This window comes from Platichthys flesus, chromosome 21, assembly GCF_949316205.1.
Source record: "Platichthys flesus chromosome 21, fPlaFle2.1, whole genome shotgun sequence".
NCBI classification, from domain to species: Eukaryota; Metazoa; Chordata; class Actinopteri; order Pleuronectiformes; family Pleuronectidae; genus Platichthys; species Platichthys flesus.
The window spans coordinates 5,657,382-5,685,197 of record NC_084965.1 but is presented as its reverse complement, the minus strand read 5'-3'; the positions used below and the strand labels follow the sequence as shown (position 1 = coordinate 5,685,197).

The 27,816-nt window shown below is 42.0% G+C and overlaps 5 protein-coding genes across 18 annotated transcripts in view; 4 read left to right on the top strand and 1 right to left on the bottom strand.

Moving 5' to 3' along the window:
* The window catches only part of si:ch211-285f17.1 (sickle tail protein homolog), a 79,889-nt gene extending 73,282 nt beyond the window's left edge, over positions 1-6,607 (top strand). For 9 of the 14 annotated variants that reach the window (XM_062379798.1, XM_062379801.1, XM_062379800.1 and 6 more), the window contains 4 exons: positions 1,336-1,416; positions 1,530-3,194; positions 3,745-3,876; positions 4,956-6,607. In XM_062379798.1, coding sequence (XP_062235782.1) covers positions 1,336-1,416; positions 1,530-3,194; positions 3,745-3,876; positions 4,956-5,510 — 2,433 coding nt within the window. In that variant the 3' untranslated portion in view covers positions 5,511-6,607. The remainder of the gene's footprint in view (positions 1-1,335; positions 1,417-1,529; positions 3,195-3,744; positions 3,877-4,955) is intronic. The other 5 variants (XM_062379802.1, XM_062379799.1, XM_062379806.1 and 2 more) reach the window with 4 other exon arrangements.
* Positions 6,608-6,704: 97 nt separating this feature from the next.
* si:dkey-96n2.3 (uracil nucleotide/cysteinyl leukotriene receptor) lies at positions 6,705-8,888 on the top strand. The gene is made up of 2 exons (XM_062379812.1): positions 6,705-6,832; positions 7,587-8,888. Exon 2 carries the CDS (start codon positions 7,604-7,606, stop codon positions 8,495-8,497), a length of 894 nt encoding a protein of 297 aa, XP_062235796.1. The 5' UTR covers positions 6,705-6,832; positions 7,587-7,603; the 3' UTR covers positions 8,498-8,888.
* Positions 8,889-9,695: 807 nt separating this feature from the next.
* zfand1 (zinc finger, AN1-type domain 1) lies at positions 9,696-13,257 on the top strand. Its single transcript, XM_062380123.1, has 8 exons — positions 9,696-9,802; positions 10,321-10,363; positions 10,595-10,634; positions 10,741-10,877; positions 11,039-11,130; positions 11,322-11,440; positions 11,558-11,713; positions 13,018-13,257. Exons 1-8 carry the CDS (start codon positions 9,748-9,750, stop codon positions 13,192-13,194), a joined length of 819 nt encoding a protein of 272 aa, XP_062236107.1. The 5' UTR covers positions 9,696-9,747; the 3' UTR covers positions 13,195-13,257.
* Positions 13,258-14,196: 939 nt separating this feature from the next.
* Positions 14,197-20,184, top strand: maf1b (MAF1 homolog, negative regulator of RNA polymerase III b). Its single transcript, XM_062379209.1, has 8 exons — positions 14,197-14,727; positions 15,901-15,989; positions 17,848-17,979; positions 18,070-18,232; positions 18,319-18,440; positions 18,540-18,659; positions 18,931-19,020; positions 19,111-20,184. The coding sequence occupies exons 2-8, from the start codon at positions 15,907-15,909 to the stop codon at positions 19,133-19,135; spliced, it is 735 nt and encodes a 244-aa protein (XP_062235193.1). The 5' UTR covers positions 14,197-14,727; positions 15,901-15,906; the 3' UTR covers positions 19,136-20,184.
* Positions 20,185-20,451: 267 nt separating this feature from the next.
* Positions 20,452-27,106, bottom strand: arl8 (ADP-ribosylation factor-like 8). The gene is made up of 6 exons (XM_062379210.1): positions 26,699-27,106; positions 24,548-24,608; positions 24,318-24,465; positions 23,056-23,139; positions 22,743-22,894; positions 20,452-22,072 (listed from the first exon to the last, which is right to left on the bottom strand). Exons 1-6 carry the CDS (start codon positions 26,742-26,744, stop codon positions 22,024-22,026), a joined length of 540 nt encoding a protein of 179 aa, XP_062235194.1. The 5' UTR covers positions 26,745-27,106; the 3' UTR covers positions 20,452-22,023.
* Positions 27,107-27,816: the final 710 nt, after the last annotated feature.

The following is a 27,816-nucleotide window of genomic DNA, read 5'->3' as shown; positions in this document are numbered from 1 at the left end:
TGCTAACCGCCTGTCTCTGCCGACTGTCTCACACAATCAATGGCTGCATCTTAACCCTCCTCCGACTTTGGCTCCCTTGCTTTGGCTCGAGAGAAACCCGTAACAGCTGCCTCCAAATACTCCTCTTTCCTCGCTGCCTCACTTCCCCTTCCTTCTGTTTGACTCTGCCGGGGATCACAGCTTGGGTTTTCAGGATTAAGTCTGCATAAAGGGAAGCCTCTGAAAAGATGCTGTGCCTTTTCTGTGTGTCTGGACCAGACGATGGTGTGTCTTGTCTATTTTTCCTCCAAATCAATAAAGACCTCGGGCACTGTATCCCTACAGGCAATTCAAATCGTCTTTTGTCTTTCTTCAATGACATGTCTTCTTTACAAAAACACCTTTTTTCTATTTCTGAAATGATTTGACGATTGAGAGAAACGACATTATTGAAAACTCCCCGTGCAGACAGGTGTGTTTCTGCAGACTTGGTTCACTAGAGGTCAGCCTGGCCACTTTGCATGCTCCTCTCAAATCACTTTTCCTGAGGAATCACTTTTCTGTTTCTCTTCGTCTCTGCACAACTTCACCTCAGGTTGTTTTCCCAGCTTCACATCTACTTAACCAGTGCATCCCTTCAAGTCTATACCTAGAAAATCCCTATGTATAATCACGCAATAATATGTTTTTTTTTTATGTGACGAAGCGGACAGGTATGTTCAAGTGCAACCGAGATTAGTTCGAGATTTTAAAACGTGTGTAAGTGTCAGCTAACAAATTAGAGCTTGTAGATGCTGTGGATAACAATCAATAGAGAGCTATCCTCCGCTAAGGCCAATCAGCCCCTTTCCATTCAATCCAACTGCAACAAATTCCACACACTCAGTCCCCTTAACATGCCCTATTTTTTAATACAAGATCCTTGAATTATTCTCAGAGAAAGTATAAACAGTATCTCACAATGAAAAGAAAGTAATCAAAAGTTGAGCTAGATCTGCCCCTTTGTCCGAATTTGAGCCAGAAAGTTTCATCTGCTCTGTAGTTTTTGCTAAATCCTTGAGCAGCTTGATTGTTGTAGAAATGCAGCTTAAAAGGTTAAACGTGTTTATTTGCCCCGTGCGCATTTGGATCCAGAGAATTTATCTTGTTTAAAAGTGATTTGGTTTTAAACTGAAGAAGAATCTGAGGAGTACAAACTGTAATTATATTTGCTGTTGTACTTGTACAAGGTTATTACCCAATGCAGCTTAGACATCGTTAATGCGTCCGCGGCCTTGTGTGTCGAGTCAAAGTTAATCCACAGCAACTTGGCGCGCCAGTTGCACAGTAATATTATTCCCTCACACACTGTCCTAGCAGAGTTCAGAGCCCAGTCGGGAGGATAAAGATCCAGACACGGATGAAAACGGGAACACCCCTGTGCGACAGAGCCAAGGGGTACGTGTCCCGTTGGATTCCTGACACTATTTTCATGAATTTTTTCAGTGAATATTCTACAACGTGAAAGTTTAATGAAATGATGACTTTCTGTTTTCCTTTCCCGATCGCAGGTCATTTACTATGTGACTGGCCAGATTCCCAAAGATCTCCCAGCCTCGTCAGGAACGGACGAGACCCCCGAGCACCAAGAGCCCGCGCAGCCGCCAACACAGGTGTCAAATGTCAATGTTAACGACAATTCTCCAAGCCAGGAACAGCAGCCGCCACAGTCTCCACCACCCAAATCACCCCTGCCTTTAACGCCTCCACCGATTTCACCTAAACCCGTGGGACTGACCAAATTCAAACTGCCAAAGAAGCAGGTGAAACGCTCCGAGTCCTTGAAGACCAAGGTGGAAATGGAGAAGGGCAAAATGCTCAACAAAATGAACACTGAGAAGAAAAGTAAAATCATCCAGGAGCCTGTTTCTTCCAGTAAGAATATAATCCCAGAGGCAAAGGAAACCAGCACAGTCAGCGCCGTCAGACAGACTCCTAAACGTTCTGTTTCGCCAACGAAAAAGGCTCTGAGTGAAAACCGTGATCCACCGAAAGCTATTTTTGTGGATGACGACGGGGGCGCAGGTCTTAGTGTTGATCTGCCTGGAGAAGAGGCGCCTCCACCTCCTGACAACATAGCATTTATGATCACCAACACCCAGGTTCAGTCTCTGTCTTGTGGTGAGTACCAGGATCTGGTCAACGCCAAGAAGGCAGGCGTCCAGACATACACCCTAGGATGCGGCCAAAACCGAGGGAACGCCGCGGGGGATCCCAACGCGTTGCCGGATAATGGCTTCAACAAAAAGCCCGTCATCATCATTTTCGATGAGCCCATGGACATCCGCTCGGCCTACAAGCGTCTGTCCACCATATTTGAGTCTGAGGATGAACTGGAGAGGATGCTGTCACAAGAGCGCATCGATGAGGAGAGCGAGGAGTCGGACTCGGAGAGGGGTGGTTGGCTGCAGGTAAAAGCTGAGGCGAACAAATCGGTTGTGGACAAAAAGGTCAGATATGCAGAGGGCACCGCCGACCACAACAGCTTATCGTCCTCGTCTTCGTCCTCGATATCAGAACTGACGGACAGTGGAATAAACATGGAGACGAACGAAGATGCCAAGCAGGACAGTAAGAAGAAGTTCAAGTTTAAGTTCCCCAAGAAGCAGCTGGCGGCGCTGACCCAGGCGATTCGCGCCGGCACCAAGTCGGGCAAGAAGACTCTCCAGGTGGTCGTATACGAAGATGAGGAGGAAGGTGACGGTACCATCACGCAGCACAAAGAAGCAAAGAGATTTGAGATTACACGTTCAAAATCTTTAGCGGACGCGGCCAATGTCACAGATTCGGCCACGCAGCTGAGGAGGCAGAACTCCGACTCCCATGGCCGGACTGATGAGATCCGGAAGAACACCTACAAGACCCTGGACAGCCTGGAGCAGACCATCAAGCAGCTGGAGACCACCATCAGCGAGATGGGCCCCCTCTCCCCCGAGGAGCCCGTCCCTCGGGAGGAGGCTAAAGACGGGAATGTGAAGAGCTCAGATGTAGGGGGGCTAAAGAGGTCGTCCTCTCTCCCGACCTCCAGAGGGTCCGGCCCTAAGGTACCCGGCAAGAAGTTTCTGCAGCCGAAGCCTAAACCGCAGCTCCTTCCTCGCCCTGTAGTCTTCCCTACTACCACCACTTCCACTGCCTCCACCATCACTGTCCCCAGTGCCCCCATCACCGTGCAACAGGTCTCGCTCTAGCTCCTTTCGCTCCGGGAGGTTTTGGGTGCTTCTTGTTTTTTTTCAAATTCATTTTCCGACCTACCTACTCTCCAACCCTAACCTCTGAAATCACAGAATCATTAATCCACTCCACCGGTGCTGGGAAATGTCGGAAATGTCCCCCGGTGGCTTTCTCCCCTCTGTGAAATCATGGCGTCATGATTGGGGTTTGGCATTTTGCTGGGTTCCTGGTTACCCCCACCCCCCCACACTTTTCACTTTCAGCTCATTGCTAAAACTCTGAGGTTTTCAGCAAGTGGCAAACTCATCATAAAAGAGTCTCATGATGATTCAGCTCTGGTGTCTCACGTGTTCTCTAAAGCATGTACTGTGTGTATTGACTTTGAGGTGTACGGTCCCACGGGGTGCATGTTCTTTCACTGGTGTTGATCGTTGGAGCTATTGAATGAGTTTTATGTGAACCTGTCAGTGCCTTGATTTTTCATGCTTCCTGTATGGTGTGTTTTTTTCTTTCTTTTGTTTTATTCCTTGTTTTTTCGTTTGGATCCCCCTGCAGAACGCCAGTGTCGCTTCCCCCACTAGTCGGATGCCCGTCCCTTTGTCTGCGAAGTCCAGGCAGTCGCCGGGTACTACTGACAAAGCAGGAAAACAGCCAAAACTGCAGGACGCTCAGAGGCAGTTCCGACAGGTAGTTTTACTGTAGGGCCTTACCAGGGACTAGAGGAAACAAAACACGTAGGGATCGAAACACACGAGGCATGTATTATATAAGAGGGATAATCTACCAAAGCTGTGAGATTTCAAGTGTTTTAATTGAAAGAATGAAGTTGCTGTGAAGGCGACTGTTTCTCTGGAGTCTGCTCTGACGAGAAGGCATGTTCGACTCTTGACTGTTACCCCCATAACATCACTGTACTGTATGCTTCTGCATGTCCACACTGCTCATGGTTTTCACTGTGTTGGTGACTTACAAAAAAAAAAAAAAAAAAAAAACATGTCAAAGAGAAGTGGAACCCTATCATCTTGAGTTCTGTCACCACGTCTCCGGTTCCCATCACAGATGAGCTCCTTAACAGTGTCGTGAAAAAAAACCCAGGATGCTTATGGCTGTGTAAAAAAAACACAACAACAAACAAACCACAAACCCTAACTGACTTTTTTTCGGCTGTGCTCCCCACCCCACCCACCCTCCTCCTCACAACGCACCTCTGCTCAAACCCCAACATCGCTGCATTAGAGCTTCTTAACCTCACTGTGATGTAAGTTCTCCCCCCCCCCCCAAAGACCTCGGCACAACTCACCATCTTGCAACAGCGTGTTTTTCGTGGAGCGCCGGCCCACGTTCTCACTCTGCTCTCACTCTACTAAACTCCTCTCACCCTGATTCTCACCCGCTTCGCCTTCTGACTCCTCTCCCGACACACTAAACCTAACGCACCCCTCTTCTAACAACACATCGGCGACCTGTGGAGAGACGCCCCCCCCTCCTGTCTGAACCTCGCACAACCTCTAACCAACGCAGTTGTCTTTTCTTTGGTAACATGTCTCAGTTCAGTGTGTCTCACCTCTCGTGTAACCTAGGGAGAACAGCTTCTGTACATGTGTTGGTGTCTGTTAGTTGTGATATACATGTTTGTGCAGTCATAGTGTTTCTGTGTGCATATAACCTGTAGTTTGATTTAACATCGTCTTGCCTTTTTTATTTGTGTTTTTTGACCAGATTTCTATTTTGACAACCAGTATCTGTTTTGGCATCTCTGTTTGCAGGCTAACGGAAGTGCTAAAAGAGTGGGAGGGGATCATAAAACTACTTCCCCTACTATACCCACCTCTAAAATCCCTGCTTTTTATCCTAGCTCTCCTAAAGGCAGTTCCCAGTCTGCACCAAACTCAGATGCTACTAATCCCATTAACCCTTCCTCCTCATCCTCCTCCTCCTCCTCCTCTTCTTCTTCCACAAAGTCCTCCATCCTGTCCTCTCCTCGTTCCGCCACCTTGCCCTCCTCCCACATCCCCTCCTCCCACATCCCCTCCCTGTCTAACGGATCCCTCAAACTCCCCACACCCTCACAGCACACAGGTAAAGCTCTCTCGTTCTCCTCGCAGACCCAGAATGGTCGAGTGCACTCCTCCTCCTCCTCCTCTTCATTCTCCTCCTCATCCTCCTCCTCCCCCTCCCCTCTGTCGCCCACACCTGTGGGCCCGGGCGGAAAGAGCATCCGCACCATACACACCCCCAGCTTCACCAGCTACAGGTCCCACAACGGCAGCAGCGGCAAATCCTGCATCCCAACAGCCACATCAGCTAAGGACACTACTTAGCCCCACTATCGCCCCCCTGTGGTTTTACTGCGCAGCAGGTAGATGTGGTCATGTTTTATTTTAGTTTGGTTTGTTTGTTTTCTCTCCCATTTTTTAAAAGTTTTTGTAAAAGTATTAAGTGATGCACTCCCCCCCGCGACTCTTGTTTTATTTGACACCGGTATTCTCACGTCGATACTTTTAACCCTTTTGAGTTACTTGGATTGTACTTACTTGGATTTGATTCTCTCCTGAAGGTGTTCCAGATGTTCTCACAAAAGATTTTACAAATGAACTTTAAAAAAAAAAAAAGGTTTTCCCACTTTTTAGTTGAAGTGGAAGGCTTTCGTGGTGTTGAAAATCTATTTTTCTTGCTGTAGCTATGAATAGGGAATATACAGTTGATGTACAATCACAAAGTACAGTGTAAAAAAATTGTGTTTTATTTTTCAAACCAGAGATTGAATAATCATAGTATATTTAATCTTCTATTTTCCTGTGTTGCCAGACATTCAGCAGTCCTGTAAATGCCTTTTATGAACTTATACATTCGTGTATACAGACATTTTAAAAGTCAATCTCACTTTGAACTGAGAGTATTTTCTTATTTTCTCTGCCAATTTCTTTTACAGATATATAAACATACACAACTGGGATCATGAGTAATACAAGTTTTCATTTTAGTGTGCCTCTTTGCCAAAGTTGTCATACTATGACTCACTTCAGGCCTAACCCAGTCACAAGATTTAGGGGAATTTACATGAACTCTTCTAGGTTGAAGTGTTGACCTGCTTGTCTTGGTTTGTTAAGTTAACATGTATTGTTGTCTAAATGTAAACTGTACTAAAAACAAAGAAATGAATCAGTTCTCCCATGTGTACATAGACGCTTCTACTAAGAAAATGAGTAGTTTTGTTAACATACCAAAGTTTATTTGTATGCATGCCTTTCAAAAACTTTAGGAGAGTGGTGTAAAAGAAGAATTATGTTTGCACAGATAGATTTTTGTAAATATTTGGTTTTCTCCTCCTTTTTGTAAAGCTTTAAATCATACTATAAAAGAGCAATGTGGTAAAGATGTGTTGGAGTAGCAAAAATAAAGAATTGCATGCTTGTAACACACTGAGCTTCATCTTTTATCCTGGTCTTTGTGGTTTCCTGTTTGATTCGCTCTATTTTAAGTGTTTGCATCTGTCACATTGTGTTTGGCTAAACTTGAAAGTGTAGCAGCACCACAGCAAAAGGGCAGTTCTCACTTCCACCTGTCTCTTATGGTCAGACAACGGATTCTCACAAATACACTGTGTAGTGGAGTTCTGTGTTCTGAGCCTCAGCGATTACAGGTAAGAATCTGATTAACGATTATTGACCACGATGGGGAATTATTATGCCCGAAATGTAATTGTTTTAAAAGTAGAATCATTGTGATGCTTAAAATACAATTCCTGTTCAAGTACGTTTCACCATTTTAGTGTTTAAACGACGGTGACCATGAATATCATTTACACAGAGACATGAAAAGCGTGTTTGTTGTTAGAAATCTAGATTTAAAGGGATTTGGGGTTTTAACAACATGCAGCTGATGGTGGAGTTTGCTGGTGATTGATTTTAAATGATCAATGTAAGTTAAGGTGAATCACAACTACCAGATATTATTTGCCATAAAAGAGGGGGACATGTTTATCAGCATTTTAAACATTTAAATATTTCTTTCAAGGAAATCCTGTTAAAGCTATTAATGAAATGTACACTAAATTTGTTTTGGGCAACTCTAATAATGTTGTTTCCGCTTTTTAATCTATCTTCAAAAAAGGGAAATGATAACATTTCTTTATACGCCATCTTTGACTGTGTATTCATCAACACTAGAGCTTTTCAAGGACACTTCCTGTTTTTTGTATTTGCCTCATTAACACATGATGCTGCATGTGGGTTGATTATCAAGTCATCTCTGTCACATGCACTCTTTGCATTTGCACTTTTTGTTTTGACCCCACAGTGTGTGTGTCGGGTCATCAGAACACACTGTGAGTGCAGGCCGTCATCGCTGTAAATCACCATAACTGGTTGTTTGTGTCTGTTATTGTGCTGCACCAGGCTGATCCAAGGCAACCATGAATACCTCTGAGGTCTTCTACAGCAGTGACTCCCACCAGGAGAACATTGTCTTTTCTGTCTTTTACATCCTGGTTTTCGTCGTCGCCGTGCCCGGGAACGCTTTGGCACTGTGGGCCTTCTTTGGACAGGAGAACGCGTCCACAGCGAGGATCTTCCTGAGGCACCTTTCAGTCGCAGACATGTCTTACATCCTCATTTTACCCATGAGGATAGTTTACCACCTGTCAGACAACCACTGGCCTTTTGGACACGTCCTCTGTGAACTGTCGGGCTTCCTCTTCTACCTGAACATGTACAGCAGCCTCTACCTGATGAGCCTGATCAGCCTTGACAGATGTCTAGCCGTGGTTTTACCGTTAAAGTCGCGGTCAGTCAGGAAGGCTAAATATGCAAGGATAGCCGTTGGGGTTCTCTGGGTGCTGGTTATTGTTTCTATGAGTCCAACACTTTTCTCTATCACGAAGTTGACCAACTCGCCCGGCACCTGCAGCAAGCTCTACTTAGAAAAGACGACTCCCAAGGCTTTGGTTTCAACCATTGTGGCGTTTGCTATTCCCCTCACCACTGTGGTGGTTTCCTATGTACTGATTCTGCTGAAACTGAGAACAGTGACACAACGTCCTGTGAAAGACAAGGCGATAAAAATGATCATACTCATTGTGACCAACTTCCTTCTTGCGTTTGTGCCATATCATGTGAGCCGCGTGATGTACATCGTGACTCCGGCAGCAGGCCGCATGTCACTGGGAAAAGCCAATCGGATCACATCAGCCCTCACCTGTGTCAGTGGCGTGCTGGACCCCGTCATGTACTTCTTCCTGAACCAAGCCTACAGAGACCAGCTGCTCCGGCTGTTCTGTAAAAAGAGAAGAGAAGACCAACATACGTAGACAATAACTATTTTCAAATTGTCCTAGTTGGGTTAATATTTAGTGGAAGCTTTCACTGTTGGTTAACTCGTTAATTTGACCTCTACAACAAAGTATTTATCGGTGCACAATTCATTATTCTAGGGCTGAGCAATGTGGCTAAAGATTATATTAAGGTAAAAGTGTTCACAGCAGGCGATATTAGTAATTATCAGGATAAATGTGACATTATTATTGTTTCTTCTCAATTGACATTTGATAAATAACAATCAATCATCAAGGTATCAGTTCTGTTTATACCGCCTCACTGTGTTGGCAACATGCATAAGCAGTATAATCAGTTTATATTGAACTTTTGTTAAATTACCATTGATGATAATTATATTGTGATAATTATTGATCTTGTTTTATCTTGGGGGGGGGGGGGGGGGGGTCAGTGTTTGTATGAAGAGAAAATATTTATAAATGATTAAATGGCTGAATGCAGTGGTGTGTGAAATTCCTCTTTGTGTGGAGTTCATGTGTTATTTCTTAATTGTACACAATACATTTACACCAGTTAGCTTCTTTACATCTGGTTTTAAATAGACTTGATCTTATATTAAATAGACTAGATCTTTGATTATATAGCAAATGAAAAAGTACAGATAGATATTTAAATAGATAAATAATCAAATGAATAGAAAAAAAAATTAATCATAATGCAATTTAAAACGTTTCAAATTTCAGCTGCCCTTATCAATATGTGTAAAATAACAGTAGATGAAAGGACCGTGTGTGAAGTACAGTGATTAACCCACAGTTAATTATCACCATAATTAGGGCCCGAGCACTGACAGGCACTGACATGTTGACCTATTCAGGCAAATGAATTGTCTTTTGTAATTATTAAGTAAGGCTGTCAAATATATGTAGTAAAGTAGAAATGTGTGTCAAAAGCAGCATAGAATGACACAGACACACACACACACACACACACACAATAATTTGTCCATCTTCTTCCTTTCCTTAGTTTCTCATGGGTATGAATAGGTTATCAGATCAAAAATGATAATATAGGATTGGCCTAGGTGGTAGAGATCGCGTTCTCCAACCACAGGGTTAAATAAAAATTAATTTAATTTGAATTTAACAAATCCTGCGAAGTCAGTAAATCGTTTCACATATATAAACAAAAAAATTAAGCAAAAAGTCACGTGATATGACGTCAGGGGTGAGGGTTCGTGTTGACATCCTTAGCCTCTTGGCTAACCGGTGAAGCTAACGGAGTCATGGCTGAATTGGACATCGGGAAACACTGTCGGATCGATTCCTGCAGTCTGAACGGTCTGTGTCTGTCCACTTTACCACAGTGACAAAAATCACGTGTGTTCAGACAGCATGTTACTTTGTCGTCATTTGTCAATAATACAACACAACGAGCGTCTGTTAGCATGGATAGCATGTCAGCTAGCTTGGTTGGTGTTCAGGTTCTAATCACAACATTCCGTTTAGTTCAGTTCCTGATTGATTAACGTGTTAGGGTTAGGGTTAGGGTTAGGGTTAGAATATAAGTGTAAGTTTAGTTTGGAGTGATCACGTGTAGTTAGCGTCAGTGCAGCTGCAGGGAATGAATGGGAGTTGTCACCTCTTGTTTTATTCATATTTAATAGGAGCAAGTTCTGAAGCCATATGACCACAGTAGAGTAACATCCTTCCCCTCAGCAGTTCACTATGATACTCACACTTACTGTTAAAAGTTCTGATAGGTTACACAAACCCTTCAGCTGTGAACACTGTCGTTGAATGATCCCTGTTGAAATCAGAATAACCCGGTTGAATTTGTTTCTCCATCCTTCTTACAGATTTCCTTCCATTTGTCTGTGATTCCTGCAGAGGCGTTTTCTGGTAAGAGCTCCCCAGATCCCGGTGTAAAGCTGTTTCACATGTTTAACACTGTCGCCTCATTGAAAGGAGCATTTCCTGCAGATCGGTTGTATTGGAATAGCAATAACTTTAGCCAGGTGTACCTAATAAATTGTGCTGAGGCAAAAAAGGAGTATCCACTATTTAAAAATGCAAATTCTAGATATGTCATTTATTTTGAATGAAACAGACACATCCTTCGGTCTCTTACAGCCTTGAGCACAGAAGCAGAGAGGCCCACTCCTGTCCAGAGGTACTGATGACAAGTGTTTGATGTTCTTTATTTGATTGTGTTTGAACAAACACTGTTCTCTTCTCCGGTGTTGTTTTACTTAACTTAATTCCCTTGACCCCCCCAGGATCCCGAAAACAAAGAACAAAAGGAACCAAAGACCACCGGGGGCAGCACAAGTCATCCCTGCTCATTTGAAGACTGCAGAGGAAAAGAGCTGTTGCCTGTAATATGTCCGCAATGTGAGAAACATTTCTGTCTGGTGTAAGTTTAACCTTTTTTTTTCTCTCTTTCATTAAGCTTTTCATATAATGACGTAATTAATGTTGACTGTGGTTCCTGTGTCTCTTTCTCTTCACGTGAGGGGAAAACAACAGACGGGAACTCAAGGTTAAAGGTTCTAAGATTCTGTTCTTGACTTACAGCCATCGTCATCAAGATGATCACAAGTGTGAGAAGTTGGAGGTCCAGAAACCTCGAATGGCAGCTACTAGAGAGCTGGTGCAAAAGATTGTGGGTCAGTTTGCACAGACACTACAAATATATCACTAATCACAGTTTCTTGTGTAGTTCCTTTTATTGTCCACATAGTGTCAGTATTGTTCTGATGCTGGCATTTGTGTTTCTTGAACTAATCCACATTTGTTTGTATTACTCAGCCTGAGCACAATTGGATCATGTGTGTGTCTTTCTCTCATGTTTACTCAGAGTCAAAGGATGGATCCAAAAGTAAAGGACGTAAAGGAGCAAAGAACAGTGCAACTGCAGCTAAGGTAGCATTAATGAAACTGAAACTACATGCTACAGGAGACAAGGGACTACCACAGGTGAAGTACTAGCTATTATGTTTGTAGTTTATATACTGACAGAATTACAGCTTGCATATTATTTTTAGTATATGTGAATTGTGAATTGATTTCGTCCTTTCCTTTTTGGCTTTCCAGACAGAGAGAACCTATTTGCAGGTTTATCTCCCCAAAGAATCTCAGGACACCACCCAACCCATGTTCTTCTCTTCTAAATGGAGTGTTGGAAAAGTGGTGGATTATGCAGCCTCTCTGGCGAGCCTCAAGAACAACAACAATGTACTGACTGCTAAGGTAAGAGATAGCAGGAGCAGAGACTGATAATCAGTAAACTTTTTATTTATACATTGGTAACTACAGCAGCTACATGGAATTGTCTGCTCTCCCCACATCTTTCTTCTTGTATTTTCCTTTTCATGACTTCAACAAGCTAAACTAAGTTTAAAATGCAAGGACTATCAAAAGTTGAGGTCAGAATTTTTCACATGAATATGTCAACCCTGTCTGCACACATTAAGTGTGGCTGTTAGATTCAAGTATGAGCATTTTCCTGCCTGTATTCTTGCAGCATGTATCAGCAGCAAGATAGAGCTCTGCTCACAGGAAGTTGGTTTAACCATGAAGATGTTTCTGTACTTGAAAACAAGTTTTTCTAACATTGATATAGTTAGTGACCTCTTCCTTTTTGTCAGTAGTGTGTTAACATAGTGAAACCTATGCTCTTTAAAAAAGATCTGTCAAATTAAAATGTCTCTTGATGTGTTCCAATTTCCTGACCTACAATCTGGTAAAAACTTCAAATTTAGGTTTTGCTCTTTATTTCAATAAATTAACTTAGAGAAGCTTTCCAGCAGTTTTGAAAAGGTGTAGTGTTTTGCTGGGGAATATCAACTACCTTTTGTCTTTCATCCCCCTTTGATTACACTTATCAATCTCTTACAAAGCTAAAGTGACAGGTAACTTATCATAATATCTTAAAGAAACATAGCTGAACATTGTTAATGTTGTATTTATAGTTGTTTTATAAATGTCAATGACCCTAAGTGTATACAAACAACGACTCTGTCTCCTCTGGGTTTGCAGCATGTATCAGCAGCAAGATAGAGCTCTGCTCACAGGAAGTTGGTTTAACCATGAAGATGTTTCTGTACTTGAAAACAAGTTTTTCTAACATTGATATAGTTAGTGACCTCTTCCTTTTTGTCAGTAGTGTGTTAACATAGTGAAACCTATGCTCTTTAAAAAAGATCTGTCAAATTAAAATGTCTCTTGATGTGTTCCAATTTCCTGACCTACAATCTGGTAAAAACTTCAAATTTAGGTTTTGCTCTTTATTTCAATAAATTAACTTAGAGAAGCTTTCCAGCAGTTTTGAAAAGGTGTAGTGTTTTGCTGGGGAATATCAACTACCTTTTGTCTTTCATCCCCCTTTGATTACACTTATCAATCTCTTACAAAGCTAAAGTGACAGGTAACTTATCATAATATCTTAAAGAAACATAGCTGAACATTGTTAATGTTGTATTTATAGTTGTTTTATAAATGTCAATGACCCTAAGTGTATACAAACAACGACTCTGTCTCCTCTGGGTTTGCAGAAGCTGCGGTTGTGTGACCCTCAGAAAGGTGAAGCTTTGCGTATGGATGACACCCTCCTCTCATTGCTGGCTCACCCAGAAACTCCTCTGTACAATGGGGGTAACGTGATCCTAGAGTACCTGGATAATGAGTGCACAGGCCTGGTGGACGTTTCCGACTACATCACACAGACATGACAAACCAACAGGTTTCTAAATGCAATCTGTGTTTCTGTCAATAAAATGTCATTTTGAAATATTGGACTTTGGTTTTACATGTCTAAATAATATATGTACAAAATTATGTAACCCTTAACTAACATTCACAAAAATCCCTTTATTACTTTGTATATATTATAATTTATTATTAGCTCAATTCCAAACAGAACCAAAAAAAACACAGTATCCGTTTCTTGTTTTTGCAGATGTCCCATGACATTTGACAAAGCTCCTTCCTACGCAGAGACCAGCCGAGTTTAATCCAATCACATGACTAGTTCTTTATACGAACAGGTCCAAGAACCAATCAGGAGGCGGTGTTGGGTGGGTGTAGACGCGAGTGGGCGTATGTAATGCAAAGGGGCTGGGCTTAACGATACAGTAGAGTCGGTTGTTTTGATGGGAACAGAATAAATCCAAAACAAGTAAACACAAGGAATTATTGATGATTGAAATATGTATAAAATGACCTTTTATGCATAACTATGATCAAACGATAGCAACGTTTTTAGATGTTTATAGATGTGACATTATTGTTATTAATATATATATTTTATTGATAGTATTAGTATTATTTTTATTTCTAAATGTCCCACGGGATTAATAAAGTATCCATCTATGTATCTATATATCATTATCCCATTTGAGAACAGTAAAGAGAGGGAGGAGATAGCATATAGACTATATACATGCATATAAAAGAAATATGTGCAAAATGACCTTCAACACATTCATATGTATAAAAATGTGAATGTGTTCCTTTATAATCCCAGATAAGTAAATATTTGTATTGCTGTTATTATCTATTGTCTAAAACCACAACAGTGTTTCTACAGCGACGTCCCGTGACATTTGACAAAGCCCCAGCCAATCACAAGACTCGTTCTTTATACGGACAGGTCGCAGAACCAATCAGGACGCGGTGTTGGTTTCAAAGTGGGTGTATTCGGGAGCGGGCGTATATAAACGAGAGGGGGCAGGGCTCTAACTGCACAGTCGATCCCGTTGTTTTGATGAGGAAGGTCCCTGCGACGCTTTCAAGAAACCGTGACCCACTTCCACATTCTCCGCAGAAACAGGAGCTCGTCCGCGGCCACTTTGTTCAGATCGAGTCGCTGAGAGACGGAGCGACTTGATCCAGCAGATTGCCCCGCGCTGTGAACCGGGAGAGGGATGCCGCTGCAGACAGACTCCGACGGACGCAGTCGCTCTCTGGATTTAATGTCGTCGTACTTAATCGGGACGAGTAGTTTCTGTATACATTTAAAAAGCCCCAGTATAACCCATACTCGACCGAGTGCTCCCGGAAGATGCTCCGACGCGAACTAAACGCTGCCCGTGTGAAGTGAAGACATCCCGAGAAGCTAACCGCTAACCTAGCCGCTAACGCTAGCTGGTCCGACAGAACGCAGGAGGGTCGCTAATCTCTCTCTCTGTCCCCCGGGAAGAAGACGCCTGTGTGCGGGTTGACCTGTGTTGTTTTGCCGCTGAGCTTGAAATAAAAACCTCTCGGTGAGTAAACTGTGTTTTCTTTTCTTTTTTAAAAGGACGAAGTGAAACCAGGAAGAGGGTTTGTTAAGTAGTGGGGGAGGGGCGGGTATCCTACGTATGGCCTCACGGTGGCGCTGTTACACCACCCTGCTACTCATGTTGACAGCTGTATCGTTTGTTTACTGTGTATGTGTTTACTCACTGAATTTATTTTTTCATCATTACAAGTAGTTATGAAAAAAGTACAAAGTATAAGTGTGATGCAATGCTTACATATTATTATTAAAACATCACCTTTTTAACAAGGTAATTCAAGGATTAATCGACTTAATGTTTCATATCAATGTAAAGACACAAAAGTTCAGATTGTTAACGAACCCAAAGTATATGTTATATAAGAAAACACAAAAATTTAGCAATACATCAATAAAATACAAAACATTTATTATTTTCTATATCTTCGCTGTGAATGCATTTAATCATTCAGTATTTCAGGTATACCCAAAACCAAAATAACTTGTTTTTGATCATCACAAATCCATATTCTATTTTTTCCTTTCTTACTTTATAAACAAACGTAAATTTTGTATTTCTGCATCAATGCAATCACACAAATAGGATGTTTTCATTACAGAACACCTACCATTAATTTCGCCCAACTGATTTTGCACATCTGATGCATGTAAATCTTATTTTACAATCCATTATTAGTGAAAAAGAGTAATGTGTCCAATAGCGAACAGGATGGAGGAAATGGAGGAGGTCTTGATTCTGAGTCTGAAATCTCTGATCAGAGGAACAAACTGGAGTTGTGGTTGTGTCTTGAAATCCAGCCCTGCTAAATGGAGAATGCTCCTTTGATGACATTGAAAACTCATCTTCTATGACAATATATCGAAGGAGCCTTCTCTTAAATCATGGAAGAAAACTCATTGAAAGATTATATCAAAGAAACACAAGTCAACTAAGGGTTAAAACACTTAGTTGATTTTCTTTTTAAATACTTTGTGTGTAATTTTGCAAGGTGACTAATAAAAACTATTTCTCTCTGAGAATTGATGAGTAGAATGAATAACTAAAGTCATGTACAAGTGTCTCACATTTGAACATGAGTTAATGTGGAATTAAGCCTTTATTTTCTTCTATATTTTTTTTATCTTTGACTGACACAATCTTTTATATTTTGTTTTTCAGGCAACAATGAAACTTTTGGAGAACTCCATCTTTGAAGCTCTCAGCTCCCAGCTGTGTGTGGAAACAGGAGAGTCTCGCATCCTTGGCCGGTGAGCAGTCGCAGGATTTAAGCTTATTAAATATACTTGTGTTAATTACAGATTGTAATTAACAGATAGTTTGTCAGTTTTACAGGTACAAAGGGGATTTTGTCACCAGGAAATAGCTTAAAATATTAGTTCATCTTAGTAAATATTGAGGAAAAGTTAAATCTTTCACTTTAAAAGAAACATTTCATGTTCTTGTTTTTCATGTACTTCATGCGTATCACTGTTACATGATAGAAGATTAAATGTCATGAAAGGATTAGTATTTGTAAATCGCTTGTTTGTTTAAGTTTTCCTTACAAAGGAAATACTTTGTCTGGTGTTGTGTCATGAAACAAGTTTAGACAGTAGAAAGGTGCGGCTGCAGATCACAGAATCTGTCACGTAAACGAGGGTAGTAGAGCAAACGAGTTCCTGCTCGTTACACATTATCACGATGACTCACTGTTGAACCAAAGTCCCATTTGTACGACTTGTGCTCCAAGTTAATCACTGACAGTTTGTGTTTTTTTTCACTCAGCAAACTGTTAAACATTATGTTTTCAGGTTATGTAAGGGCTTCAGCAGGGCTTGTCCTTAGAGTGACAGTGATTATATAAAGGGCAGAGGGCTGTGCTGCCTTGTCTGAGAGCAGAGTTTGGACCGGTGCCTGAAACTGAGCTTCTGTGTCCTTTCACACCCCCCTGTGGCTATTTCGGAGTGTGTTGTGCGGGTTTATAATCATGCACACACAAACGTATAGCTGTAATACTACATGAAAGCTGAGTGCTGCTGGAGCTGCCAGGACTGCTGGTGTTAAGGCAGCTTAGCCGATTAGTGAGGCAGCCCATCATTGCAGCAGGAATCACAAGCTGCACACTTTAACTAAAAATTTACCTTCCAGAAGGATCGCGTTATTTTCCAGGGATGACAATTTGCATTAGCGACACAAGTAAACAAAAGCAAACTGATAATAAAGGGTCGTGCTCTGAATAAAGGTCTTTTTGTTTATTGTAGAAAAGCAGCATAATACGTTTATCGATGAAAGGTGCATGATTAGATAATACAACAACAGCTATATATAGATGTATACAAAAAGAAAATATGTAAGAAAGCTGCTGTTATAGTTGTTTTTCGGTTGTTAGTCCTATTTTAGTTGATGGTGACCCCCCCAGCTGCAGTATCTGTCCTGTCATGAGTGCTCAGCCGCTCGGTCAGCTGTGTTGTGGGTGGAAAACCAGGGCAGATATTTCCACTACCGTGTCCTCTGCCACCGGTGTCCCTATAATTAGACCGGCTGGTCCAGAGAAGTACTTCTTGAGTCTGTGTGTCTAAAGTTGCACAACCTTTGCTCTTGCATAACCCCAGAGTGGGCGGGGGGAAGATAAAGTGCGCACCGTGTGCTCCGCTTGCATATCTGTGTACAGAGCCGTATGACCACGAAACATGAGCGAGCATGCAGGATGTTTTGGCACCGTCTTGTTCTTGTCAGGTGTTAGTGCAGATTTGGCTTCTGGGGCGAGATATGTTCGGGTCATGTCAGGGCATGTTGTCAAACAAGGTGACGCGTTATGCAGATCTTTAGGCAAGATTATAATGTCAATAACAAGTTGGATCTGATGTTCATATTTATTAAAATCATTGATTTCACACAGATGTGAAAATCTAGTATTATTTACTTGAAATTATTATTTTGCTTGGACAAAACAGTCTTATTTTTATAACATCACCATTGGCAACTGAACTTAAGCTTTACGACACACCAATTACATTAGAAAAATTATCAATAGACCTTTATCCTAAATCGAAAAATGTGCGTCCTTATATATTTCCCCCATTATTATTGTCACTTAATTTGAAATGCATCCTTTCTGCTCCACAGGATTGAGAGCTACTCCTGTAAAATGGCAGGAGATGATAAACATATGTTCAAGCAGTTTTGCCAGGAGGGGGAGCCACACGTCCTGGAGGCTCTTTCCCCCCCTCAGTCCACCAGCACCACCAGCCCTTCACAGTGAGTACTGCAGCCCACAACCAATCGGAGCAGTGAAGGAGAGAGAATCAGTGCTTGGACGTTAACAATGATTTTTGTTGTTTTGTCCAGATTTGGGAAGAGCAGTGAAGATGGGGAAAATCCTCTGAGTGACAAGTGTTGCAGGAAGACTATTTTCTACCTCATCACCACGCTCAACGAGTCGTTCAAACCGGACTATGACTTCAGTGCGGCGCGGGCTGACGAGTTCAGCCGGGAACCGAGTGTGAACTGGGTCAGTGGGAAGCTGATCTTAAATCTTAAACGTCAAAGGGAAAACCAGCTCTGTGAAATACTAAGTGGAATGTCATTTCCCTGCAGGTGGCTAATGCAGTAAACAGCAGCTTGATCTCAGCCGTGGGCGAAGAGTTCAACTCTGTGGGGCCGGAGCTGTGGAATGCCATCGACCAGGAAATTAACCTGCAAAGCTGTGACATTTACAGGTAGGGATGTGTTGTGTAGCAGGTGATTTATGCTGCTGAAAATCCCCTTGGGTTCCTGAATGACCTTTTTAAATATCCTTTCCTTATTTCTGTTTGTAGCTACAACCCCGATCTGGACTCCGATCCTTTCGGGGAAGAGGGGAGTCTCTGGTCCTTCAACTATTTCTTCTACAACAAGAAGCTCAAGAGGATTGTTTTCCTCACATATCGATCCGTCAGGTCAGCAACACCCAGTCAATCGTTTCATCCTCTTAACATCAGATCCTGTGTCTTGATAGTTAGTTTTTAAAAAGTGGCTAAACCAACGCATGATTCACTGTTCCGATTCAAAGACAATGTTATTATGCAAGCCGTAAAGTGTTATTCATTGAGAATGAGTTTGTCAACAAGAAACAAATAACTTGGATGTATGTTGCGATGTTTAGACAGGAGTAAACCAACGATTGGGATTCTAGTCCAGGTGTCTGATCTGAACCTTTGCTTTCTGCAGCGTCCTGAGCGGATATGGTCGGGATTGTCTCGACAACGAGCTGGACATGGAGCTGGACGATGAGGAAATGGACGGTTTCACTGAGGACAGGTCAGAATCGTTTTCACCTACTGTAAGTGACACTTATTCACAGGCGGTTTTGGAAGAATGTCTCACCTGTATTTTCTTTTTTTATCTCAGGTGCCCCAGAGCGCTCTGCGTGTGAATTCTCCCAGATGATGCACCTCTGCGGAAGATTATTTGGTCTTCTCCCACCCCCCCCGCTTCATCACTCCATCCTACCTTTTTGTTTTTGTGTTAGTTTTGGGGGATTTTGCTGCCTCTCTCCAAGCCGTCTTCCCATTTTAGATAAATGCATGTTTGAAGCCTTCTCTTTGGCTGGCAGTGAACTATGAACCGCGAGGTGGTGGACTTTTTTCTTTTAAAGAGAACCCACGGTCCCCACAGTAACCTAAAGATCCTTCATAATCCTGTGTTTTTTGGACTCGAAGCTCCAGGCCCAAGAAAAACATTGACACACACACACACACATGGGGCTCCTACACACTCGCCATGTTTCCACTTCATGGACGTTTGAGAAGAAGGTCTTGTTTTATGGAATGCGTGGCCGGAGGCGGACTGCGAGCGAGCAGCTTTCCTCACAAAGGATGTCAAAGGACTCCAGGTAGCACCAGCACCAATGAGAACTGACGCAGATTAAAAAGTTTCTAATATTCCATCCTGGCGTCCATTTGATTCCAGTTTGAAGTTGACTGAGCAGCTTGTTTGTTGTTCATTGTTTGCCTGTGTGTTGATTTTCCATGTGACAGTGAGAACTCTCTAGCACCGAGTTCGAAACACTTCTAACCATTATTAATGCAAACACTCATCTGTTTCCACCGGGGAAACTTGTCACCTGAGTTACAGCTTAGAAAACATATCAGCGTTTGACAGATTTGCATTTTTACCTAGTTTCATATTTTCTTTCACCTACCTACAGTATTTGATTTTTCATCCTCCTCCTGGTTGACCCTACCGTCTAAATGTCTCGTCTTGCCAGTTGTTTCTTTGCTCATTACCTCAATGCAAAGATATCATTGAAAAGTGAATGTATAGTTCAATTTAGACAGAAAAAAAGAATAGCTGTTTTCGGCATTTTTTTAGAAATTGAGAAGCTCCTCTTGTCGTTATTTAAAAGTGGGGAGGAGTTTTGTGTCTTTTCTTGACTGCTTTTTCTTGGCTGGTATCGATGTGAATAAACTGGTATTTGAATCACATCTGTTTCTTGTCTTTGGAAATTAAATCAAGCAGTATCTATTTTCACAAACTCATCTATCTCATGAACATCCCATATAATTTTTTCCAAGATCAATGAATTTTGAGAAACTAGATAATACAAATTTAAGTAATAATATTCTTGTATTAACTCCAACATTCAACACCTTCCTGGATCCGTGACGTCAACCAAAGAAAAGAAATCTTGTTTGTGTAATTAAGTGTGTAAACAACTTTGTCATCAGCGTTAAAAATAAAAAAACTCTGAAGTTCAAAACAAACTTTTAATGAAAACAAAACTGAGATACAGTACATGACCCAGACTTTACATCACCACACTGACATTATAAGATCAGTTCCCTTGCTTTGTGAGATCAAGGTAAATATATCTGTAAACCTTAACGCTGCAAAGAGTCTGGGAGCTGCGCAGTTCACCCGTTTCCTGTTAGTATAAAAATACTTTGTCTCAGGACCATTGCTAAGATACTGTTGGACACTCGGCGGCTTATCAGGACCAAGATCTTTTCAAGTTCTCTGTTTTGGTTCAAACGTATGCACCTCCTCTTTTTTGGCCACTATGGAACTCGGTTGCAAAGTGACACGTGCATAGATCTGTTAGCAAGTTCAAGGAATTCTTACACTGCCTCAAAAAGGATAAACATGGGTTGAGAAAAGAAGAAACATCATAAACCAGCTGTCAGATTCATACACACACTTGCAACAGCTTAGTTAAGGCTGAGGATTGAGATATAACTATATGATGGCCCAAATGTTGATTTCGGATAGTCTTAATGCTACAAACCACGTGAGTAGCAGCTTCTTTGTGGCACCTTCTGATCCCTTTAATAAAGTATAAAACACTTGAAGAGGAGTACAGGCCAAAATGGCAGCAGAAAATAAATGTTTATATTAGGATGCAGTGGATCAGCCACGCACACTAGTGGAGCACCGATGATTAATACAAAACAGGTCGAGACCCCAACCTGCAAAGAGCAACAAAACAGAGCCGGCTATAAAAGCGAATAATAAAATTAAATAAAAATCATGATACATCACTGATAAGTGTTAAAATTTAAAAATACTGTTATTAAAACAGAGCGTGGTACTTGCGTTTGGAATCACATTACAGCCATTGCATGATTTTCTCATTTAAATTAACAGCTGGAGTCATTTCCGCTTGTCCCTCGGGTTCAATGGAGGACCCACGCTGCATGCCGACACTTTGGTTCGGCTTCATGACACACGAGGCTCGACATGGATAAAAAGGGAGAGTTTGTCCTTCAGCACGACACCAGGCGGCTCGAGTGTGAGGGTAACCACCAACAGTGTAGCTTATGAAACTGAAATTAAATGTAACACATGTTGAGAACAAAGAATAATGGAGACTGAAGTGTAACACACCCGATGAGCTCTGTGCAAAACTCAGTGCCACCACCACCACCAAATGTGGTTTTACAATACTGCTTCTAAACCCTGTGCTTGTCCTGTTAAATTGAACAAACTTCTATAGAGGAAAATAAAATAAAAAAAGAGCTGCATCACATTTTCCATTCACTGTAACGTTAATGGCTGAAATGATGTGTTTGTAACATGATATGTATGTAGTGTAAGGGTCCGGTGCAGGACACCCTCCGGTCTGAAGTGACGGTCTCCTCCAACTCCTCCGTAAAAACCAGGTCAGTTCACAGGTTCTGTCTGTTCCGGTGTAACAGACGTGTCAGTTCAGCCACACTGTGCGGTCCGCAGAGGTCAAGGTCCAAAGGTGTCATTAAAAATAAAAAAGTAACTAGTTGCCAGCTGTGGTGCAGGTAGTCAGGCCGTCCATGGTTGCGGGAGGGGCTATCTGAGCCCGGCTCTGGAGGTCATCCACTCCAGACCTTGGCATAAACTGGAAAAACAAAGATGTTGAAAATATAAACAATGGGCAGATCGAGTTACACGGTTGTTATGGGCTTCAAACTCAACAGGGTTAGTGAAACTTGGTGGTTTGAAACACTCACAGCAGCTGAAGAGCTTCAAATGTGGGAATAAAGTTCAAGATGTCGACATTTTACATCAAAAGGACTGAGATACATGTTAGTTTTGAATTATTAGCAGATTCTCCACACTTTACTATTTATTTTTATTACTTGGTATCAGGTAGAAAAGTTCCCACGTCTTTCTGAACGATCACATTTCTCCTCTTTTCTTACTTAAATACATGATAGCGGAGCACTGTGTATTCTTCATTTAGCAAACACAAGGATGAAACATGACTCAATATATTACTATAAAGCGGTAACCAATGCTAGTCCATTACTCCTACACATTGATAACCAGTAGCCATTTATAAAGTCCATCTCTCATTGGTATCATGAGCCATACTAATAATTATGTGTCCCCTCAGAAGATGGATTTAACACATCTGCACAGTTATTATCTGGCAGCTGGAGGGTTGGGATCATATGAAGCTGATGGAACTTCATCTGTCGAATCCTTGAGTTAATTAACATTCTGCTAACGCTGCACATACATCACTGCCTGCTGCAGTTAACACAAGAAGCACAGATGTGTCTTACCCCTCTCCTGTGAGTGCACAGCAGGACTGGATGTGCCAGGGGTGGTCCTTGATGGAGCTCAGGCTGAGGTATTTGGAGATCTCCGCCGCAGACATGCAGTCCTTCATATCCTGCTTGTTGGCAAATATCAGCACAGCTGCTTTCCGCAGGTCCTGAGAGAGAGAGAGAGAGAGAGAGAGAGGACAGAGAACAATGAAACCACAACCTCCCGCTCTCGGACACCTCAACACAATGTAGCTGCGTGTGGGAGGGTCAGCGGAAAAACCAACAGCCATGACAAAAACAGAGCAGTGTACTACAATGAGAGCTTTACCTCATGAGCCAACATCCTGTAGAGCTCCTCCTTAGAGATGACCAGCCTCTCTCGGTCCGTGCTGTCCACCACCAGGATGATGAACTGCATTGTGGGATGCAGAAATCACAGTGAGTGACCTCTTTTTCAAAAGACTTTTACAGCAATGAAATGCAACACGGCGGGGGGGGGGCAGTTCCAGGCCCAGAGCCTCACAATGGACACTGATGACTGCTCTGCTAACAGCCCGTTCACAATGAGAGAGAGCGACCCTTCGTGACAAAAGACCAAAGCCACGTCCATTCTTTGCAGGAGGGACGCCACTTTGACCACAGCTCGGGAAGAAGACACTTTTTGTTTTACGAGGACACGAGTGGAAACGTGTTATGCAACATGAATGTGACCCAGATCAGCACCAGAGGTGAACACGGGTTACTATAGTAACTGCAGAGCTACTGGAAACTCTCATAGAAAGTCTTTTGTAAGATGTTTATGGTTTCTGGACCAGTCACTCATAAATTCTACAGCTATTCATCTCAAACATGCTTGAAGGGTATACAAGTTTAATGTGTTAAATTGCATCTGTAATTGCACCGGGGGAGTGTAATGAAGTTCAGGATAGAAAAGCAGTATCTGCTAGAAAAAGAAAAGACACAACACAACAAATTTGCAATAAAAATGCAAAGAATTTTCATCACAATGTTCTTAAGTTGATAATTTTTCTATGAATCGAATAATGGTTACAGCCTTAGTCTGAAACATTAATTTAAATAGAAAGGAATCAGACAAAGTATTTTTTTGAATACTTTATCAATAAGTAATCGATTATTGAATAATGATTTCACATCTAGGTGAATCAGAAGTTTGACAGAGAGTTGAGGTGTCTGGTCCTTTGTGAATAGGGTGCAATGTGACCTAGAGACCTATGGTCAAATTTAGGTTAAATTCTCTGTGTGTAAAATAAATAAATAAGATGTGATGCCGTGAGACGAGAGTAAAAAAAGTTTCAACCGGTATTTCAAATGTTTTCAAAAGACCTCCCACACATCTGCCACAACTCCAGTTCCCCCTCCAAAAGACCGTGCAGACGCTGACCCCAGCTTTACTTTCCAGGCAGGCCCCTTTGTGAAAGTGTGACCTCTGACTTGGGCGGCTCCTGCTGCCGTCTGTGCTCTGAACAAACACACCAGCTGCCGCACTCAGGAAGAAAACGGCTGCCGGACCATGCTACAGTCCCCCCCCCCCCCCCCCCCTCGTCTACGACTCAACCACATGTTGCTCACCTCTGTGTTAGAGTAGTAGGTGTTCCAGGAGGAACGGAGGGACTCCTGTCCTCCGATGTCCCACATCAGGAAGTGGGTGTTCTTCACCACTATTTCCTCCACGTTGCTTCCGATGGTGGGAGACGTGTGGACCACCTCGTTCATCAGGCTTTGGACGACAGAATCATTAAGTTAGGGTTTTGTTTGTCTAGATGCAGAAAACTAAACTATGCAGAACTCCAACTACTTACAATTGGTAGAGTATAGTGGTTTTCCCGGCGTTGTCTAGTCCAACTATGATCACTTTGTGCTCTGCAAAACAGAAACAGTGAGTCAACAGAGTTTCTGCAGGTTTCAACAAGTTCAATTTAAAGAATTTTGAAGACTGAAGTATGAAGTTTAAATGAAGATAGGGTGAAACAGCAGAGGGGAGAATAACCCTCTGAACTCAGACAGACAGAGGGGATCTATTGTCTTTCCCAGAGCCAAGCAAAGTGGGCTGAGATCAATTCTGACCAAGATGTTTGTCGCCTCAAATATCAGTTCCATTTGTAGACTTACAATATTCTAATATCTGTATCATTGAGAAAGAACTACAACACACAGTATTACAATCTGCATGCAACCACAACAGAAAGAAAACCTAAAAAAGGATTATAAAGCATGATAAAGTAGCGTTGAATTTGAGACTAATTATAGTCTTCTGACTTCAATAGGATATAATTATCAAGATCAACAATCTTTTTTATGAATCATCTTCATGGCCCGTCACTATCAAAACAAGATGTGGCACATAGATAAGGCCAGAAAGTACAATGCATTCAAGCCTTTAAAAACTGAGGTTTCTTTTCTTTCTTCCTTTTCCAAAACACGCTGACCTGATATTTCCAAAGCGCTGCTGAACCTACAGTTAACTCTAGCTGTTCATAAAAGCCGCAGGCAGGGCTTTGAGGAGTGTGAAGCAGGAGAACATCACAAACCAAACGCAGAAGCAGGGCTCACACGCATGTGCGAAAAATATCCCACTTTGGTGTTTGGACCTTTCTGGCCTGTCTGAGGCCTCTGGCTGCCAGAGAGGAAGGAAGTCTGGTCAGAGGGCTTTGCAGTTCTGTCTGTCTTTGTGTAGAACACTGGGTGATACGCGTCTATTGCTTCCTTAAAGAGGAGCTGCCCTGTGACGAGCCCGACAAAACAACTCAACTGGAGCGTCAATATTTACCATCATACTATTCTCTTGTCTGACATGTAAACACAAACAACTGAATAGAAACCACAATCTATTGGTCTGAGAAAAACATTTTTTTCTGAGTAATACAAATATAAATATACAACAGCTAAAGAGACTATATTTCAAACGCGTTGCCTTTGTCCTCCACTATAAAATAACACTTGAAAACATGTTGTCAATAGCTTTCAGAATAAAAGAAAACAAACCTAAATTCAAGGTCAATTACAGATCTGCAAGGACTGGTTTGATTGGCTGCTGCTCTGGTAATAACGTAGAGTTGATTATATGTTCTAAGCTACCAGCATTTCTCCCACTACTTCACACCCTGCTGTAATCCCTTGAGAGGGTGAAACCTGACTCCTGGAGCTGTGTAATCCTCCTGCCCTGTCCCAGTGATCCCACCAGGACGTTACACGGGACAAAGTAGTTAAGAGAAGAAGGAGACAGATGAAAATAAAACCTCTGGATTAAATTAAGTCTTTTACAGTTTGTTACAAAAACTAAAAATCTAAAAGCAAGAGAAGCACTGTACCAGATTAAACTATTTTACTTCCGTCGGACATCAATTTAACTAATGCACTTTCAAAATACAATAACGTAGTTTATATTTCCCCAAATGTGAGGATCTGAAATTTAACTAAAATATAAAAATGAATATTCAGGAGAAAGTTTTGTCGCACTAGTAAACTTCAATCATTCCATTCAACACTGTGTAAACCAGTAGTGATCCTCACTCTCTCACACAAGTTTATTACGCTTGTTTATTTAACGTGAGACTCAATATAACGAAGCTGACGCTAAAACAACTCCCGTCTTTGTTAATCACCGCTCAGCTGATCCAGTTGTTTTCAACTTGCTCCACAGGGTCAAAGAAGAAAAACAGACTGTTTACAGTAAACACGGGTTTCAGCGAGTCGAGGGAAACAGACAGTAAACAGTGTGCGGTTCTAGAAAGTGACTGAAAGCTGATTGACAGCCTGGTGAAGCCTCTCAGTGATGAACTACCTGCCGGGGGAGTCCTGTTAATCTGTTTGTTTTCAGCCGCCTCGCGTTTCTCCTCTGTCTGTTATTGGGGCTGGAGCTGCTCGCTCGGAGCTAACGGGCTAGCAGCCTCTCGTTATCCCCGGGTTTGAGCAGCTAGCGGCGCGGGTTAACGAGCCGCAACAACACCCACCTTGGTTGCAGAAGAAGTTCCACAGTTTGGCGAATATGAGGCCCATGGTTGCGGTTGTGTGTCCGTCCTGAAGCGCAGCGGCGGCGGTAGGAGCAGCAGCAGCAGCGAGCCTCCTCTCAGCTCCGCACCGTACGATCCGTGGCTGGGCTGCGGCTAGCGGCTAGCATTAGCTGGATGCTCTCTTGTCCGCACAACACCTCGCCGACCGTCTCAGCGCGGACTCCATGCGGCCCGGCAACGAGAAGAACCCCGGACCGAGGCGGCGATCGAACAGTGTGAAGCGGCACAGGAGCAGTGAGCTGTTATTCACTGTTTTAACGGTGTTGCTCGATCCTCCAATGAAGCCACATCCACAGCTCCGTGTTGTGTCTGCCTCGCTCGGCTCCCTCTGCCCGTTAGCTGGTGCTGCTGGAGGTGTTGCGGTGAAAAGCGCCACCCACGGCCATTTGTATTGTTTCCGTTTTACGTCATGAACGTTTTTTTTGTTTTAAACGGGTGTAAATCTACAATATTAAACCACAAACTAATCCTCTTTTCTTTCGTGTTCTTCTGTTTATTTACATATTTTAAAATACACCATTATTATAATTACAATATATATCCATGTTTATATATATATATATATATATATAGACACATACACAAACTCAATCTATGGTTTTTCGTGGTAGTTTCAAGTGTTGAGTGTTTTTCTAAAATTGGAGAAAAGATTTTAGCTTTTTTAAACTGTTGTTATGTTGTCATGATGTTTTCATGAAATGTAATTTTTTGCTCTTTTAATCTCTTATCATTATGAAGCACTTAGTAACCCTAAGTCGTTATATAAATAAAATCTAAAATAATATTTTAAAACAATGACAGGTTGCCTGCAGCATCAGGGCGGTTTTAATCTCTTTAAATAAATACATTTAAAAAAAGAACACCTTTCTATAGAAATGATTACCTCAAATGCATTTATTTACTTATTATTTTATCTAAATCCAAAATGTTTTGAGAAACTCGGGTGATTGTAGAAAACAACAACTAAAGAACGTATACAAACAAATATTTCCACTGTGGTTATTAAAATCAGAAGGCTAACATGTGAACAAAAGGCTCCTATGAGGAAAGAAGAAACT